At 51.2% G+C, this 18,052-nt stretch overlaps 1 protein-coding gene across 2 annotated transcripts in view; it reads left to right on the forward strand.

Annotated features, from left to right (window-relative positions):
• Positions 1-654: 654 nt before the first annotated feature.
• The window catches only part of AIFM3 (apoptosis inducing factor mitochondria associated 3), a 34,827-nt gene continuing 17,429 nt past the window's right edge, over positions 655-18,052 (forward strand). Inside the window, exons 1-5 of one of the 2 annotated variants that reach the window (XM_030460817.1) lie at positions 655-719; positions 7,823-8,019; positions 12,358-12,571; positions 15,990-16,099; positions 17,737-17,846. In XM_030460817.1, coding sequence (XP_030316677.1) covers positions 7,944-8,019; positions 12,358-12,571; positions 15,990-16,099; positions 17,737-17,846 — 510 coding nt within the window. In that variant the 5' untranslated portion in view covers positions 655-719; positions 7,823-7,943. The remainder of the gene's footprint in view (positions 720-7,822; positions 8,020-12,357; positions 12,572-15,989; positions 16,100-17,736; positions 17,847-18,052) is intronic. The other variant, XM_030460819.1, reaches the window with a different exon arrangement.

Genomic DNA, 18,052 nt, shown 5'->3' on the forward strand with positions numbered 1-18,052 from the left:
ATGAGGATCCACAATCCCTCTCACAAGCCCTGGGGGCCTGTGGTCCCTGCAGCTCCCATGTCTGCAGGGTAAAACTCCCTTGGGAATTTTTTTTTTCACAGCAGTGAAGGTCCAGTTAAGCTGCTCATCTCATCTCACAACAAGGAACAGAAGCTGTGCCAGTGAATGGCCTGGAAAACCTCTTGTAATCAGAGTGCAAGACAAGCAGTGACCTAAGATAATCTGTATACAAGAAAGATCCTTCCTCTGCATCCAGGGATGGTCTCAAAAGTCATCGAGGGAAATAAAGGACATAATTGGGGCATGCGGTAAGAAAAAGCACACAGAGATGCTGACACTGCCAAACCGGCTATGACGGAGAAAGAAAAGAGTTCCTGGGGAGAAGCGAACCCTGTCTCCAGAGGAGAGCAGAGAAACGTCAGTCCAGAAGGCAAACGTGAAAGGAATGACATGGGGAGGGACGGGACGGGTTATTTCCAGGAGGGTACCCTGGGAGTGGGCGGGGGGCGATGTCCAGCCCAGCTCGGGCGAGCGGGAGCGAAAAGCACCCCTTGGCGTTCCCGGGGCCACCGCGGCCACCCACGGCTCGGGGAAAGGGTGTGAGAGCCAGGGACCCCTCTCTGTGTGCCTGTCCCGCCTCTCCCCGCCCTCCGCCCCCCGCCCCTCCCTGTTCCGCCCCTCTGCCCCTGTCCTCCGCCGGCTCCGGCGCAGCTGCCCAGGTATGCGCGGGGTCCGGGTGGGCTCCTCCCGGGGATCGCCCCGGTGGGGGGTGACGGGTGGGGCTCCCGGTGCTGGTCCGAAACCTCATCTGTGGGCGGGGGATGGAGAGGTGGAGAGTAGAGGAGGAGGGAAACAGCCCCGGCCCAGTGGGCTCTTCTGCAGCGGGAGCTGGCGGGGGGGAGCGGGGCTGGGGGCAGCGGGACCGGGGGGAGCGGAGCCAGAGGGCAGCGTCAGATGCATTGGCGAGCGGCGCACCTTCACCTCTCTCTCGAGATGCAGCAATTGCTTAAGTAATGAAAGCAGGGGGAAAAAAAAGCAAGAAAAAAAAATTTAAAAAAAGGGGGCATAGATTGCTGTCGGGAGAAAGCCGCGTTTCTTCTGAAGCCCCGGTTTTGGGGCCCCTGTTCCCCACCCCAGCGTATCCCCCAAATTTGTTTGTCCCTGTTTTGGGGGACTAACAGGGCAGCAGTCCCAGTGTCAGAGCCTAGCAGCGAGAGCCCGAGCTGTGCTTGCAGGTGCAAGTCTGCCTGGGCATGAAAGCGTGAGGAACCGGCGGTGGCAAAAGTGCGCGGGGAATGCACGGTGCGGGGGGATGCACGGTCTCTTTCAGGGGGGAACATCCCCTTCTCGAGGCGGCGGATGACAGCTGGAGCTCTGTGGTGCTGTTCTTTAGCTGTTAGTCTTGAAAAACGTTCTCATGATAAACTCCTTTTGCAGTGCTTGCATTTTCTGCAGGGAACACAGTTTTCTCTTGTGCAATCGTGAGCTGGCGGTAACAGCACGGGGAAGGACTTGGCTGCCTGTAACAGAGCGATACAGAATTAAAACTCTTTTGTGTTGTGAAATGTTTTCATTTTCACATCCAGCAGCTTGCTCTTGGGGAGCATTTTCAGCATTTGTGCTTTTTAGTGGAGTACCTTGGAGATCCGGACCAAATTTCTTGCTTTATTATTGATGGCAGAGTATTTCCAATCCAGTTTGCAGGGGCTGTGTTTGGAGGGGTGGCAGTGACAGCTCCACCGAGTGAGCCTTTAACCTGGAGCCCATAAATCGCTGCAGCAGCAGCAGCAGCAGGCAGTTCAACAACTGTGGTTAACTGCAGCCTGACACGGGGCCCCGCTGTGCTTGGGGACCCGGCGGGACACTTCAAACAGCAGCTTTGTACCTCTGCTGCCGCTGGCACAAGCCCCTGGTGCCAAGGTGCCAGGACACGTCCTCCCCATTTTCGGTGAGAAGGGGCCAAGCAGCCCTTCAGAGGCACTGGGAGCTGCTCTCACCACTTTGCAGAGTGAGTTTTGCTTCTGTTTCTTTGGGCTATCCAAAGCAAATTACCCAGCAAAACCAAACCCGCTCCCTGCTCCGGGTGGGTGCAAAGGAAATCTCAGTCGCAGTCCAGAAGCAGATGGAGAGGGCAAGGTTTGGCTGAGGTGTGCTGAGAAGGGGGCTGTGGCACCTGAGAGGGCAAGGTGGGGGAAGGAGGGGACCAGTGGGGCCAGGATGATGTCAGAGTAGCCGGGGGACCCCTGGAACGGGGCCAGGCAGCAGGGTCGGGATGGGTATGGAAGCAGCAGGAACGTGGAAAAAGGAGTGTCAGGCAGAGGAAAATGGGGGAACTGGGTGGGAAGAAAGGAGGTTGGAGGTGCCAGGGAGAGGAGAGCAGCGGTCTCCTATGCACCAGGCCCCCGAGTCTGCCTGCAAGGGCAGGGGCAATGCATGGTGTGTCCCTGCCAGCAGTGTGTGGGGCAGCATGCTTGAGGGATGGCAGGAATGCCAAGGAGGGTTTTTCCCCCGGTTGGGTGCCCTGTGCTGGAAAGCTGGTCTGCATTGGGAGCTGGGGCTGGGGAGTGTGGGAGCCCTGTGTTCACCCTTTGTAGTGCAGCTCCTGAAAAAAAAAGGGAGAGCTTCAGGAGGATGGAGGATGGAGATTCAGCCCCAATTTTAGAAATACACATTCTCCCTGCCCTAGAAATGTCATCCCCTCTCACTCTTTCTCTTGTATGACTTCATTGCCTGGCTTTTCCTAGGCTTTTTTATGAAGGGGGATGACACCTCTACACCTTCCTGGGGTGACTTCCTGAGTCAGAGCAGGGTATGCTGTGCACAGCACAACATGGGGACTCCCAAGGCTCTGGCTGTGCCTGGGCTCTGTTCAGAGTCCCATGTTCGGGCAAGGGACCTGTTGGCCCTGGCAGCAGAGCCCAGCTTATCTTGGAGATTGGGCAAGTTTGACCCTGCTGAGCCCAAACTTGCAAGGAACTGGAGCTCCTGATATTAAACTGGGGAGTTTCTCCTCATGATCATGGGCTGTGGCAGTTTGGCTGTGCCCAGGGGGGTGTAGTGGGTGCAGGATTGACCCCTGGGTGGGCAGAAGGGGAGGTTGCAGGCAGCTCGGGGAGTGAGCAGGGCTCCCTGCTGACAGCAGACTTGGGTTTTGGTGGGAGCCATGGTGGGTCATGGCAGGGATCCTGGGTCTTGGAGGCTTCTGAAGCAGGTGTGACAGCCAGTGGGCTGCAGGGAGCATCAGAACCCACCTTATATATTTTTACTAATGGCTTCTCCCCACAAAGCAGCAGATGCTGCTGAAACTTGCTGAGGAGGAGGTGCAAAGCATTGCTGGTGGCTGGAGTTGTCCCACTGAACAGAGATGGAGGAGAAGTGAAGCATGAGGCTGTGCACAGTGGGGACTGAGAGTCAAACAGGAGATGCCCATCAGGAGGTCAACCACAGAAACATAGAGTCAGAATGTCAGATTGGTAGGGACCTCAAGGATCACTTGAGAATATTATTAGAATATTCTAATATTATTGTTGATGTGAGATGTCTCATCAAGATGAGACTTAAAACTTTCCAAGGTGAGGGAATCCACCACTTCCCCTGGGAGATCATTCCAATGTCTGACTGTTCTCAGAGTGAAAAAATTTCATCTTGTGTTAAAACAGAATCTCCCCAGGAACAACTTGGGCCCAATTGTTCTTGTCTTGTCCATGGGACTCCTTGTAGACAGGGAGTCTCCATCTTCTTTGTAGATGTCCCTTAAGTACTGGAACATGGTAATAAGGTCTCTCCTAATCCTTCTCTTCCCAAGGCTGAACAAACCCAGATTTCTCAGCCTCTCTTCATATGGCAGGTGCTCCAGTCTTCTGATCATCCTTGTGGCCCTTTTCTGGACCCTCTCCAGAATGCCCATGTCCTTTTTGTAAAATGGGGACCAAAACTGAAAGCAATACTCCAGGTGTGGTCTGAATCTGACAAGCACTGCATAGAGTGGGATGATTACTTTTTTATCTCTGCTGGTGATGCCAAGCATCCTTTTGGATATCTTTGCTGCTGTAGCTCACTGTTGGCTCATGTTGACCCTGTTGTCCTCCAAGATCCCCAGCTACCTTTCCACAAAGCTGCTCTCTAGCCAAGTGGATCCCAGTCTGAACGTCACTCTTGGGTTATGTGTTCCCAGGTGCAAGACCTTGATCTTCTCTACACTGAACCACTGAACTTCATCAGGTTCCTGTTATCCTTATCCTTATCCAGTTTGTCTAGGTCATCCTGGAGGGTGGCTGTCCTTGATGGGCTGTCAGCCTCTCCACTCATCTTGGTGGCATCATCAAACTTCATCAGGGTGCTCTTGATCCCAACATCCAGGTCGCTTATGAAGATGATAAACAGCATCAGGCCCCATATTGATCCCTGGGAGACTCCACTTGTGATTCATTTTCAGATACAGGATGAACTATTTACTCTTACCCTTAGAGTATGGTCTGTACCCAAAGCCAGTTCCCCAGCCACTGCACACAGTCTGGGCATACTCATCAGGGACAGGAGAACAAGGAATCACCAACTCTTAAATGGGTGTGGAATGACCACGTTCAGGACCTTGCACTTGTCCCTACTGAACTCCTGATAGTTGACATGGTTTGGTGTATGTGGTGGGTTGTGGGATGTGTATGTGGTGGGTATGTACCTGGCTGAGATAGAGCCATGCAGGGTGATGTATGGTGTGATGGTGGGGCTGGGAGATGAGTTCCACTGCTGGGTGCCATCACACAGGGTGCCATCACACTCTGAGTCCTGGTGAAGTTCAGAACTGAATGGGCCCATGGACCAGAGCCCAGACTGCCTGCAGGATGGGCTGTGCTTTGCAGGACACTCTGGAGAGGATGTCGTAGGGTTTGCACTTCATTTTGTTTGTAGGGTGTGTCTGAAATGGGTCTGCTGCTGGGACTGCTCCCTGGATCCTGCTGGCCCTCGTGTTAAAGACAATATTTTCCAGGGACAGAGAATTGGCAGGGAGGCAGTGCTGCGGCAGATAGGGTATGGCTGGGGATCAAGGGTTGTTTGTTTCCACAGCAGGAACCAGAGTCAGAGCCAACTCTTCCCTGTGAGTATGGAGAGTGCCTTGAGATGCTCTGAGCCTCCAGCTGCCCTCTCCTCCTGTATCTCAGTCTGTAGACCCAGATCTTGCTGTCTGGAAGAGGCTTGAGGTGCTCCTTGCTCTGCAGAGTGGGCAGGGCTGCTTGCAGATATGAATAGATATCTCTCTCTTCCAGGAGATGTGGAGGTGCCAGGTGTCTTTTGTTCCCTGGTGTATGTGGCATTGCATGCTGTAGGTGAGGAGCCTAGAAGCACAGGGCAGTGTGTGTTCAGGCTTATAGACAGGAGGGTTTTGCTTTCTTGTTTTAGGAGATCGATTCTGTCCAGAATTAAGAGTTCAGATGGAAAACCAGCCATGTGTAACAACCAGCCAGAGTGTCTTCCCTGAGCACTAAGTGTGGTAGAAAAAGATTGTTACTGGCAGACATCAAAAACCTTCCTAAAACTCCAGGTTCCTGTTGGGACATTGCTCCTGAGTACAGGTGCCGCCCTTGACCTTGTCCTGGCTATAGGTCCTGCTGTCAGACCTGGGTGCATTGTGATGACTGGTGAGATCTGGGTGTGCAGAGCACAAAGGTGTTGGTGAGACCAGTTTTAGGTCTCTTTGTACTGAACAGGGTGGACAAGATTCAGATGTGCTCTGGCATGGACTCTTCAGAAACACCCATGAAGGATGTCCTGAGAAGGAAGTACCAAGTTCTTCAAATGGTGTTAACATTGCTGGGAGCCCAAAAATTGTCTACAGTACCTGATCACACTTCTGAAGGACAATGTTCCTGAGGCAGAAATGGGTGTGTATTTGCAGACAACAGAACTGAGATGCAATAATAGGAAGGTTTTATTGTATGCAGGGGCAGTTAAAAACCAGCAGCTCCTGTTGAGCGTGGAGCTGTAGGACATTGCTTTAGAAGACTTACATTGGAGATGACTGAAAACTGGAAAAACAAAGCTGCCTCGTGGAGAAAAGGTGAAGAGATCATGGACACAGCTGTACTTCTGGTTCTGTGACAGCAGGGAAGCTCTGCCCACCAATGACCCCAGGGAGCTCTGGCAAGGGGCTGTGCTCAGTGCTGCAGAGGAAGGCCAAAATCCCCCAGGTTGCCTGTGCCAATCTGTCAGGAGGAAAAAATTCCTTCCTGACCCCAGAAGTGGCGATCTGCTGTTCCATGAGCATGTGAACCTGCTCCTGCCCAGCCCCTCAGGGCTTCGCTGGCTTCAGGGGACATGAACACTACCCAACACCTTCCCTCCCTTCACTGGAGTCATCTTGGGAGCTTCCCAGCATGGCAAAATACTCCAGAAATTACAGGTCTTGAAGAAAAGAGAGGCCACAGAGCCCCTCTTCTTGGCTCTTTTCAGTTCCATTTAATGTTTCTCCTTTGCAAATGAGCTGCTTGGGAGGCTCTGCAGAGGTCTGAGTGCTCTTTGGAGACCTCAGGCAATCTCGTGAGCTTCTCCTCCCCTGAGCAGCTGGTCCTACAGGGGTGCCCCTCGGTGCTTCTTATCAAACAGCCTGTGCCTGCGTGGCACCACGTGCCATGGCACTGCTCTCCTCCTCCCCTGTGCCCTGGATTAGTTATTCAATATGCCTCAGGCTTTGAGGTTCCTCCTGCAACTTCTTGGGACTTGGTGGAGATCATGCCATGCATGGCAGAAAGTTTGAAGGTGTGGGGGAAGGAGCTTGTGTGTTTTGGAGGGACACAGCTAAAGACTGATGGTTCTATCTGGATATTTGGTGCTGGTGCTTAAGTAAAGAGGAGAAACTGCAGTGCTTGGCATCTGGCCTCTGGCATGCCTGTGTTTTCTTCTCATTGGAAACATTCCGAGGCACTTTCTAAGCTGCAGGAAAAAACCCTACTTTGCCTGTGTTAAAATACCCTTTAGAAGGGGTTTTAACTCCCCACCGAGATCAGGAGGACTTTGTGAAAAATGTATTGCAAGAACATAGCAAATCAGTTCAAGTATAGATATGAATGGGTAGAATTAATTAAATATTCTAATTTATTGCCAGTTGTGCTGTATGAACCCTTGCTGGGTTTATCCAAGGAATAAAACCAAAAAGCTTTATCCTGATTCTTAGTCTGTACCAAATCTAGAAACACTATCAATCAAAGCTAAAGGGAGAAACACAGCTTGAAGTAGGGACTGTTTGCCTGTCCCAATTCAACATGAAAAAAAAAATCTCATCTTAGTAGTTTAAAAAATTGGGTTTTGGTGCAAAAGGACCTAATGTTGAAAACCCTTTCTCAAATAAAGAATTGTTTCAAAGCAAATGGGATATCTGCAACATTGAACATTACTGGAAAAGGAAAAAAATCAGGACTGGGCAATAGAGTAGATTTCTTTTTTTCCACCACTTAATAACAAAGGAAAAAAATCTGACTGAAATGTCTTTGTGGTTTAATCATTGTGTTTGGGCTGTGACCTATGTGCTTAGAGATTTAAATCCCCAAGGCAGGGCTCTGGAAAGTTATTGAAGTCTGAAGATGAGTGTTACAAGGTTTTCTCATAATTTTAAACTTTGAAAAATAATTGAATTTATAAACTTCATAACTGAATTTACTGGGGACTGCCAGCATGGTGTCCCCACCTGAGGTCCTTTTGTCACCTGGGTCACCAGGGGTGCATGTGGCTCGGTGGCATTTCCCCCATGCTCCATATGTTGGTTGTACTGGTGCTGCATGGTAACCACAGCCCCGGGACTCCTTCTCACTGAGCTTCTCCCCCCACACAGGTGGTGAACAAGACCTGGACCAGGGGCAGTGTGAGCAGAAGTTTTACCATGCAAGGATGTGCCCGTGTCCCTGCTGAGCTGCCTGCCACCCCTGTCCCCACTGCCTGTCCTGCCCGGCGCCATGGGAGGATGCTTCTCCAAGCCCAAACCAGGTGCTGTGCCCCCATCCCACCACCCATCACTGTGGAGAGAAGTAGGTCAGTGCTGGTGGACACTGGCTGAGGGAATGTTAATTCTTGTCTCCTGCAGAGAGGATTAACATCTTAATAATCACCCCAAATTCCTTGGCACTCTGGCTGCAGGGCAGGGAGCCACACGGGGGCTGTTGCAGGGCTGGGGACAGGTGGGAGGAGAGCACCTGTACCCTGCTCCTCCATCCCAACACCCGCTCATATTCATTCCTGCCTCTGTCCTCCTGCAGTGCCCGAAGCAGAGCTGTCACCTCCTGCCCCTGGGGTCTTTTTGTCACCACTGTCCCCGCAGTGACATGGGGATTCCAGCACCGATGTGTGGGCTCCAGCCCTGACATGGGACTCCAGCCTTCATATGGGTGCAACAGTCCTGACATAGGGGCTCCAGCACCTTCCCTGCTGCCAGACCTTTGGCCAGCCCTTAGTTTTTTCCCTGCTGGAAGGGAATGCCCAGGGAAGGAGCAGGAGCACCCACTGCTTGATTTTGTGGTGCCTTCTCACTCCTACTGAGTCAGGCAACCCAAGCAAGGTCCTGGGCTGCTCTCCTCTCTGCATTTTATTTTCTTGGTGAAGCTTGTCCATGCAAGCTGCCTGGGTGGGCTCCCTGTGCCATGGGGCTGGCAAAGATAGGTGCAAAGAAAGGGCTGCTTGGGCGAACAGGCTGCTCAAGGGAGGGCTGGAGTATAAGTGTCACAGGGAGGTGAACGGAGGCATTTTCAGAGTCTGATTGCTCTGGCAAAGAGGTTTCACAGTCTTTCTGGCATTTGTGGTTCCTGTTGCTTGTGGAAAACTGTGCACCCTCAGATCTCTGGAGTTGACTTTCCTGGTTCTAAAAATGCCCCTATCTCCTGTATGGACAAGAAGCAAATCACATAGGGACAGAGCAGAGCTCTTTCCTCCATCAGTGCTGTGCTGACACGAAGGGAACAGTTCAGATGCAGCCCAAACTCAACAGAATTGATTTGAATACTTTTGAAACAGGTGTACTAGGCCCATATATGCTCCATCTTATACCTGAGAGAACCCCAGTCCCCCTGAATACCCTCAGCATTTCTTGAGATGGCCCTGACAGTTGCCCGGGCACCTGGCTGGGTGCCATGGGGACCTTTTTGATGAGCAGATCATGGATACAAGAGCTTTGGGGAGTAGGGTCCTGCAGCAGTACACAACTATGCTGGTCAGCCCTTGCAATCCAGCTGCTTCTGCAGCACCTGACCCCACTTGGTGTTTAAGTGTTTAATTCAGAGCTAATTGAGCTAATACTCAAGCAGATGTTTCCATACATGTGCTCAGAGAGCAGAACTTGCTTTGCCCTGAAGCTGCCACTTGTCACCCTTGTTGCCACCAGCTGTGGCCGGGCAGTGGGACAGTGCTGTGGGACAGTGGTGGCCTTGGCTCATCCCTGGAAGTTGATTCCCCCACAGATTTGTAAGTATGCACTTAAGACTCCCCCAAAAGTGTGCTTTAAGGTCAGGAACCTATTTTATCAGTTACAGAAGATGACTATGAAAGGGATGGAGCACGCTGGGCCAGCCACATGGTGCCAATCGGATTTTAGAATTAAACTTGGGTTTTATAAACATTTCATTTAAATGTAATTTTCCCCGGTGGCAAATGAAACAAGTTTGCCAGATCAGCCCCGGATTCCTAGAGGGATCATTCCTCAGGAATGCGGGTCTCTGGCCAGGGGGACACCCCATGCAGGGCCAAGGGGAGGAGGATGGAAGGTGGGGGAGAGGCAGGAGGGAGCTGGAATAGGAGGGGAGAAGGAGGACATTATTCCTCTTTTCCTTTTCCTCTGGACATTTGGCCAGCAGTATTGGGGAGTGCTGAGTGGGGATGGCTGGGAATGCTGTCACATGCCAGAGCCCTGCTGCTTTTTGCGTATGTTCTTCTGACTGAGCAAGAAGGGAAGAGCTTAGAACTAAACATCCATCTACATCCCTGCAGGTTTGTGTGCCAGTGGGGCCACTGGGCTCTCTGGGGACTTGCTGTCCCAAAAGACTGATATTGAGCTCACCTGACCCAAACACAGCTTCAAAAACAAAACTTTGGGGCATCAAACCAGTGAGAGGTGGGGGTTTGTTCCCTGCAGGATGAGTTCAGCAGCATCAACGTCACCGTGGGGCTGGGGGGTGCCAGCCTGGTCTCCTCTGGTGCTGTGCTTGGCGGCAGCTTTGCCATGAGGATGTACAGCTGCTTCTGCTCCAGACAGATGTCTGATTGACTGCATAATTGTATGAAATGATCCTCCTGTTTCTTTGACCAAGAGGCTTTGTCAGGGACTGGCATAAATGAGGGTTTGTTGTATTTTCTAACTCAATCCTGGAAAATCTGTGTCTGCTTTTCCAAATGCCGTAGGAAAACAGCGCTTAAGGGAAGTGGCCTCTTTCATAGAACCATAGAATGGTTTAGGTTGGAAAAGACCGTAAAGATCATATAGTTCCACCCCCCTTGCATGGGCAGAGACACCTCCCACTGGGCCAGACTGCACAAGGACTCTTCCAACCTGGCCTTAGACACTTCCAGGGAGGGGGCATCAACAGCTTCTCTAGGCAACCGATTCCAGTATTTTACTACCCTTGTGGTGAAGAATTTCTTCCTAGTACCTAAGCTCAATCTACCCTCTTTCAGTTTAAACTCTTTGCTGCATACCTGTAGGGAGCAACATACTTTTCCAGTGCATGATGCTGCATCTATTGGTTGGCAAGTCCTGCAGCTGGTGGCTGCAATAGCACAACAAAAAATCACATTTTCTTCAGGTTCAGTGTGGATACGCAGACAATTGCTTTGCTGTATCTTCCAGTCAGAGCCCTCAGGGATGTGTGGCATCACCAAATGCCCCTGGTAAGTGTGAGGATTTGGTGCTTTGGTGAAAAGCCACCTCATCCCCTGCCCAGCTGAGCCGGCACAAAAAGCAGAATCTCACAGGACTCTTGAAGCAGCTGCCTGCCTCCAGTCTCCAGATAGATGCTGCCATTTGCCTTTCTCCCCCCAAAATGAGTGACCTTCCCCCTAAGTGTTTCTTCCAGCATCCTCTCCATGGCCATGCAATGACTGGTGTGGGATGTTGGGAAGAATCATAGAATCATCATGTTTGGAAAGGACCTGCAAGATCATCAAGTCCAGCCACAGTCCTACACCTGTGGTACTCCCAAAGTACCACATCTACCCAGTTTTTAATATCCCCCAGGGATGGCAACTCCACCACCTCCCCAGGCAACCTTTTCCAATGCTTCACCACCTAGAGCCAGTGCTCCACTCCTGCTGCAGGGCTTGTCCTGCTCTTTGGGATGTGTCATTCCTCTGCCTTTGCTTTTCCTTAACCTGCTCAGGTCATGAGCTTCAATTTTTATCTTCTTTAAAGCTTTTCCTGTTTATAACCTTTATGAAGTAGGGAAAGTTCAGCAATCTCCTATTTGCTTTAGACACATCTTCAGTCTCTGCCACTTACCCCTGTGGCTCTCTCTCAAACTCCCTGGGGTTTGTTATAAATATTAATGGCTTTTCAGTTTATGAAGTCCCTAGGAGATAAAGTGCTGGTTTGCACTACATGGTGTGAGAGCTCATCACCAGCTTCCTCTGATGCTTCAGTGTCCCACCTGGTCCCCCCAGGCAGTGGGTGGGTTCAGAGTGAGGCTGATGGAGGAACATCTGCATATCCTTCCCTGGGTAGCCCTGGAGAGCCCTTTGTCTCAGCTCCATTGCTTCCTGTAACAGCACCCGGGGTGTTGGTGGGCCCCAGGGGACCTTCTTGCTCCTGTGTCCCCTCTGGTGATGGTGGGGATGCTCTACACTGATGCAAGCAGCTCCTGCCTGTCCCCTGGCCAGGGATGGTTTTACTGTCAATCCTGTTACACAGTGTGCCCATATGCAGAAGGGGCACCCCTTGATTTTCTCACTTAATGCTGACAATTCACTCTATGCTGAAAACCTCATGCAGAAATAATTTGGGATGTTTCTAGTTCTTTATTAATTGCTCTCCATCTAATTAAGCAGCTTTATGCACCATGCAGTGTTGGCTTTCTCCTCCAGTTAATGTTACCTAAAAACAATTAAAGGCTTTTTTTTCCAGTCTGTCTGAACCTAACATTTAGCTGCCTGAAGCTGTTTTTCCACTAACGAGGACAGGAAGGGCTGAGGGGTTGGGTTGCTTTTCTCTGCTAATGTCTGCTTGCAGCAATAGGTACTTGAGGTGCCCCGTGGAGAATGATCAGGGCTCAGGTCATCAAGCTGAGTAGGAGATTAAATATTTGATCTTCCCAAGAAAGCTACCAAAAAATGTCTGCTCTGATGTCCATCAGTGTCATCTGTCTTAATGTACATTTCTGCTTGGTCTTGCAGTTGAAGTGAAAATTGAAGTTGTGATACCTGAGAAGGAGAGAAGCAAGGAGGAGATGTCACCCAATGGGAAAGCCAGTCCCCTGATCTACAAAGTCAATGGGACTGCTCGTCATTATCATCTTGAGGATCATCCCATTGCCAGCAACCCCTACCACCACCCCAAGGACGTGGTGGAAGCATCCGTGTGCCATGTGAGGGACCTGGAGAATGGACAGTAAGTGCCTAAAATTTTTGTTGGTAAAATTTGCAGAACTCCTATAACCCAAACTGAACGCCTATCATGTTCTTTAAAAAAAAATGGTATCACAGACAAATGATAACTGTTTGGTTTTGGGTGCTTTATTTTTTTTTATTTTTTATTTTTTTTTAACCAGAAGGTCTGCTGGAAATGATTTGGAGACTCTATGAGAGCACCTGAAGGAGCTGTTGTTGAGGTTAGCAGTGAAGAGGCAGCACAGGGGTCAAGGGCTACACTGCACAGTCTGTCCTGGGGCTCAGCTTAGAAAGATGGGGAGGTCTGGAGCAGAATTTCTCAACGGGCTCAGCTCAGCTTGCATTAACAACCCTGAGAGTTGTGTACAGTTTTATAACTGTACTGTAGGAGTTCAAAACAACATGAGGAGCATGTGGGTGGAGCTGACGGGGCAGATCCTGTGCTCTGCAGTGCCTGGCTCTTCTAAGTCACCCTTGTCTCTTTCACCAGGGATGTAGTTTTCCAATTTTTTTTGCTCATGGCAGCACACTTCAGCTGTGCACAATTTTCCTACCCTGATTTAAGAGTTTTCTGAAGTCTAAAAAAATGACTCTGCAGGCTGTTGTTTCTTTTTTGGAGTGGACGTGCCTTTTCTGCAGGATGTTCTGTTAGTCTGATGGCCATATCTCAGCAGGCTCTGTCCTCTGTGAAAGAAAGCTGAGTTCAAAATAGCTTTTCTCCAGCGAGTGATGTGAGGTGTGTGGGAAATTGCAGGAGTCTGGCAGCTCTTTGGTTTACATTGATTTATCATTTGTGAGAATATTCTAGAATAATCTATGTGCCACAAGCTACTTTGTCCTAAACTTAAGGAGTTTCATGAGCTATGAATTCTCATCAGGTAAATTCATCCAGGAATTAAGTGGGTTTTTTAACTTATGATGGGAATTTACATATTAGGCCATTCTACAAAGGGATGAGTGGGCTCTGCTGGATGTGGTGTGGCTGACTCTGCAGGCTCTTCTACAGCTCAGAGAAGTCCTGAAGGGCCATCAGGACCTGGAGACAAATGGTCATCTCCAGCAAGCAGTGGGGTGAGGAGTCATTAGAGATGTACTTGGCTTGAAGGTGATCACAGGACTGCGGGGCTGCTCCTGGGAGGTGATGGGCAGCCCACTGCCTCTGTGAGCAGTGAGTCCAGGCTGAGGAGGAGGGACCTGGGGTAGGGACTGGGACTGTCTTGAAGCTGGAGCAATGCAAAAAGGGGAGACTATCCTGGTTTCACACTTCAGTCCTGTGTGCATTCAGCTATCATCTAAGGAAGCAGAGCTGTCATTGCTGGGTGTTGAGAGTTGAAAATAATGGTTTTCTTAGCAGACCAAGTCTAGCTCACAGGAGAGATGCTACCAGGCGGTCCCACAGCTCCTGTAAGCAGTGGGTCAGACCAAAGGAGTCTCTTCTCACCCTGATGCCCAGAGGGATTTTCTGGAATCACAAAATCATAGACTGGTTTGAGTTGGAAGGGGCTTTGAAGATCATCTAGGTCCAGCCCTCCTGTCATGGGCAGGGACACCTCCCACCAGCCCAGGCTGCTCCAAGCCCCATCCAACCTGGCTTGAGACACAGCTTCTCTGGGCAGCCTGGGCAGCCAGGGTCTCAGCACCCTCACAGTGAAGAATTTCCTCCTAATGTCTAATCTAAATCTCCCCTCTTCAAGTTTTAAACCATTGCCCATGCCCTCTCACTTGGGATGCTTCTCCCAAGGCATGTGCTGGGCAGGGGTCTGCATGGGCAGCAGCAGTAGTTGGGCACAAGGGCTCAGGCACCTCCATGTTGTGTTAATGGGGTCTGCAATCACAAGGTTCTCCTTCTGCCCACCATGTCCACCTTTCTGGTATGAAGATGGTCTCAGCAGAAGGAATAAAGTATACTGGAAGATAAACTCTGCACCCAGCCTTCCAGCAAGGCTGACGGGGAGGCCACTGAGCTGCAGGGAACAGCCCCCAGTGCTCCCTCAGCTTCTGAGCAAAGGTCCTTTGTGGGCCAGAGCTGAGCTTCAGCTGGGACATCCTAAATGGGGAGTGAAGGGGCAACAGGACAAACTGCTGGCTCAGTAAACAGCTCAGTGGGGAGCAGCACAGCATAAATCATCCTCTTGTGCTGGAGTGAATGTGGGGTCAGAGCCTTGCAGGTGGCTGTGTCCTGCCCTGGAGACACCAGGTCTTGTTTTTTGACTCTTTCAGATCACACAGTTCCTGGGGTATGTTGTGAACTCTTTCACTTATCTTATCTTCCCATGGAGTTATGGTTGTCATTTAACTGCAGGTTTTATCTGCAGTCCTGCACAGCTGAGGAATGCAGTCAGACTTGCACTGCTCTGTTCCCCTGGTGCTGAAGGGAGGATCTCCAAGTGACAAGTGTCCCAGATGAGCACGGAACAGAGCTGTGTGTCCTGAGAGTGGGGCTGCTGGTAAACTGGGACAAAACAGTTCCTGAAAGCAAGCAGGATCAGCTCTGCTGCTGGTTCCCCACAAGGTGTCATGGATATAGAACATTTGTTGTTACTCTGGTGGGACAGCTGATGCAGGTGGAGCAGAAGAAGATTTGTCCAAGGTGGGGTTGAAAGTGGTACAGAGGAGAAGGTGGACTGAACCCTGGCCTCATCTCCATGGCTGTTGAGTGGAGAGTAGGACAAGTGTCTCTGAGGTCTCTGGGTGCCAGTGACAGGATAGAGTTGGGATGTTGCCTGAAGAGGAATGAGCATGCAAAGTGAGTCCCATTCTTCTGAGACCCTGGGACCCATTGTGTGTGAGCAGCACTCAGGGTTCTCTCATGGCCAGTGGCTTTCTTGAGCATGTGGGGTTTGCTGTGTGCCTTGGTATTACCCAGTGTATTTGGTACACTCCATACAATGTGCTAGGCTTGCCCCCCAGGGCACAAGGCCAGTGTACGCAGAGGGTCAGAATTTCCTCTTCTGGCTTTCAATTCTCAGAATTGTGTTTGCTTTAAGTGAATGAACAGAAGCCTGGCAGGTAACTGCTGAGCTGCTGGGGCCAGCAGGGGAGGCAAGATCACAGTAAAACCAGTTTTGTTTCTTGCTCCCACTGTCTCCTGAAAAGCTTAATTCTATACCCGCTGGACTTGGGTGGAGGCCACCAGCCACATCCTGAGCAGCCTGGAGGGTGCCACTCCTTGGTACACTGATAGATGAAGAAGCTGCCATTCAGTGGCCCAGCTTGGATGTGTCCCAGCTGTGGAGCCATCTCCAAAGCCAGCCTGGTGACAGGAGTGACCCACATCTGTAAGGCATCTGGAGCTGGTGTGAACAAATTGGAGGAAGGAAGGAGACTGGTGGGACCAGGGCTGGGGCATAGGGTAAGGGGGTGGTGTCTGCTTCCAGATGGATGCTCTGCAGTGTTTTTTCCCTGCTTCTCCTCCCCAGGATGCGGGAAGTGGACCTGGGCTGTGGGAAGGCTCTGCTCATCAAGGAGAGTGGGGAATTCCATGCCATGGGACACAAATGTCCACACTATGGGGCTCCGCTGGTTAAAGGTCAGTCTGCAACATCTTCTAGGAGACCAACCAAGGGCAGGAAAGTGTGGGCAAAGACATCTTGGTGTTCATCTGATGGGGCATGGGGCAGTGCATTGCTGGGTGCTAGGCATCATTTTGGCATCTCCTGTCTGGGGGAAGGCCTGGGCAGAAAGCTGGGGATGCACAAACCTCCTGGGAGTGCTTCACCTCAATGCTGCATTGCTGGTGACCCCAGCTTGTCACTGCAAGCCACAGGTCTGGGACTTCCTTGGGTGACTTTGAAGATCAAACAGTATGGGCACCATTAAATTTGGCTTCTGCTTTGTTCTCCAGTGGGAGGTGAAGCTCTCTGGGAGGCTCCGAAATAGCTGCAGCTCTCTCTCCCCACACCAAAATTGTTTTCATGGGTTTTATGTTTTTCAGATAGTTTGCTTATCTGTTCCCAGCCATGAGGAGTTAATAAAATGTCTTATAGGGGAAAAAATATGAACCACTTTACAGTTTTTCAGCCCCCTCAGTCTTAAAAATAACAACAAAACCACATCTCCCTGTCAGTCAAAATCCTCATGGCAAGGGGCACTTTGCCAGAGTGACCCTGGGACCTCTCTTCACCTCCAGTGAAGCATCCTGCTGGGTGCCCCCAAAGCACCTCAGCCCCTCACTGAGCACCCAGAGGGAAGGCCCAACTACACCCCTGAGCCTAGCACTGGCAGTGGGATCTTCTGGGCAGTTCAGGATTTGCGGCAGGAGGGAGAGCAGAGGCTGTCCCTGTGTCCCCACATATGGTGGGGGATGACCCGTGGCACTGCTGTGCTCAGGACCAGTCGGGCATGGGAAGCTTGTTGTCTCTGGCTCTGCCCTGGTGCTGCCAGCCCAGGTACCAGCTTCTGAGCAAACACTTGTGAGGAGGAACCTCGCGGCCTTGGGCATGCCCCATGCTGTCCCGGCTGATCTGTGCTCTGCCGGGATCTGCTCTGTAACACATATCCTCTAAATCAGTGATGTTCTGCTTGAGAATCTGCTGGGGCTATGGAGCTGAATGTAAGACCTGCAGCCCCAGGCCCTGCTGGAGGGTGAGATCCCACTCCAGGCAGAGCAGTCAGCCCTGGAACTGTGCTCAGAGGTGCCCTGGAGCTGTGGTCAGTGGAGGCATTTTAGAGGGGACCCCTCATACAGAATCCATTTGGTAACTGGGTTCACCCTCCACCCCAAATGGCTGATGCATCCCAAGTGCAAGTTAAGAGAATTCCACATCAAGTAGCCAAGATGCTGTGGACCAGTCAGGTCCACAACATCTGTCTTATGTCCTGTAGGAAAGGCAACACCTCTGAGTAAAGAAGAAGTGTCCTGGGCACATGCTCACAAAGTCTGAACTTTGAAGCTGCTCTGCATGGAGCAGCACAGCTCTTGACACTGCAGGGTTAGGATTAGGTTGCTGGGCAGCAACCTGCAGCCTTCAGGAGGGCATCCTCACTCAGCTCAGGTGTTCATCTTGGGAAGAAGTCAAAGAGTCCACCATCATTGTGACAACAGGAGAGAGACCTGGTGTCTGCTACCCCTGCCCTGGCCAGGTCACAGCAGCTCAAGTGGGCTGCAGGCAGGGATGGGAGGCAGTGCCAGGCAGCACCAACTCTGCACTGCCCTGTGTCCTGCAGGGGTTTTGTCCAAAGGAAGAGTCCGCTGTCCCTGGCATGGAGCTTGCTTCAGCATCAGCACGGGTGACATAGAGGACTTTCCTGGCTTGGACAGCTTACCCAGGTTCCAGGTGAGACTTTGCTCAGAGGAAATGACAGAATCCCAAACTGGTTTGGGTTGGAAGGGACCTTAAACTCACCCAGTGAAGTGCACAGTCTGGGAGGTCCCCTGAGCAGCACTGGGGTGGGACTGAGAAACCATCCACCAGCCTGAGATAGAAATTGGGTTTTAGACTGACCACAGGTTCATGGTTGGGATGAGACAGGCCACATCCCT

This window comes from Calypte anna, chromosome 15, assembly GCF_003957555.1.
Source record: "Calypte anna isolate BGI_N300 chromosome 15, bCalAnn1_v1.p, whole genome shotgun sequence".
Taxonomy (NCBI): Eukaryota; Metazoa; Chordata; class Aves; order Apodiformes; family Trochilidae; genus Calypte; species Calypte anna.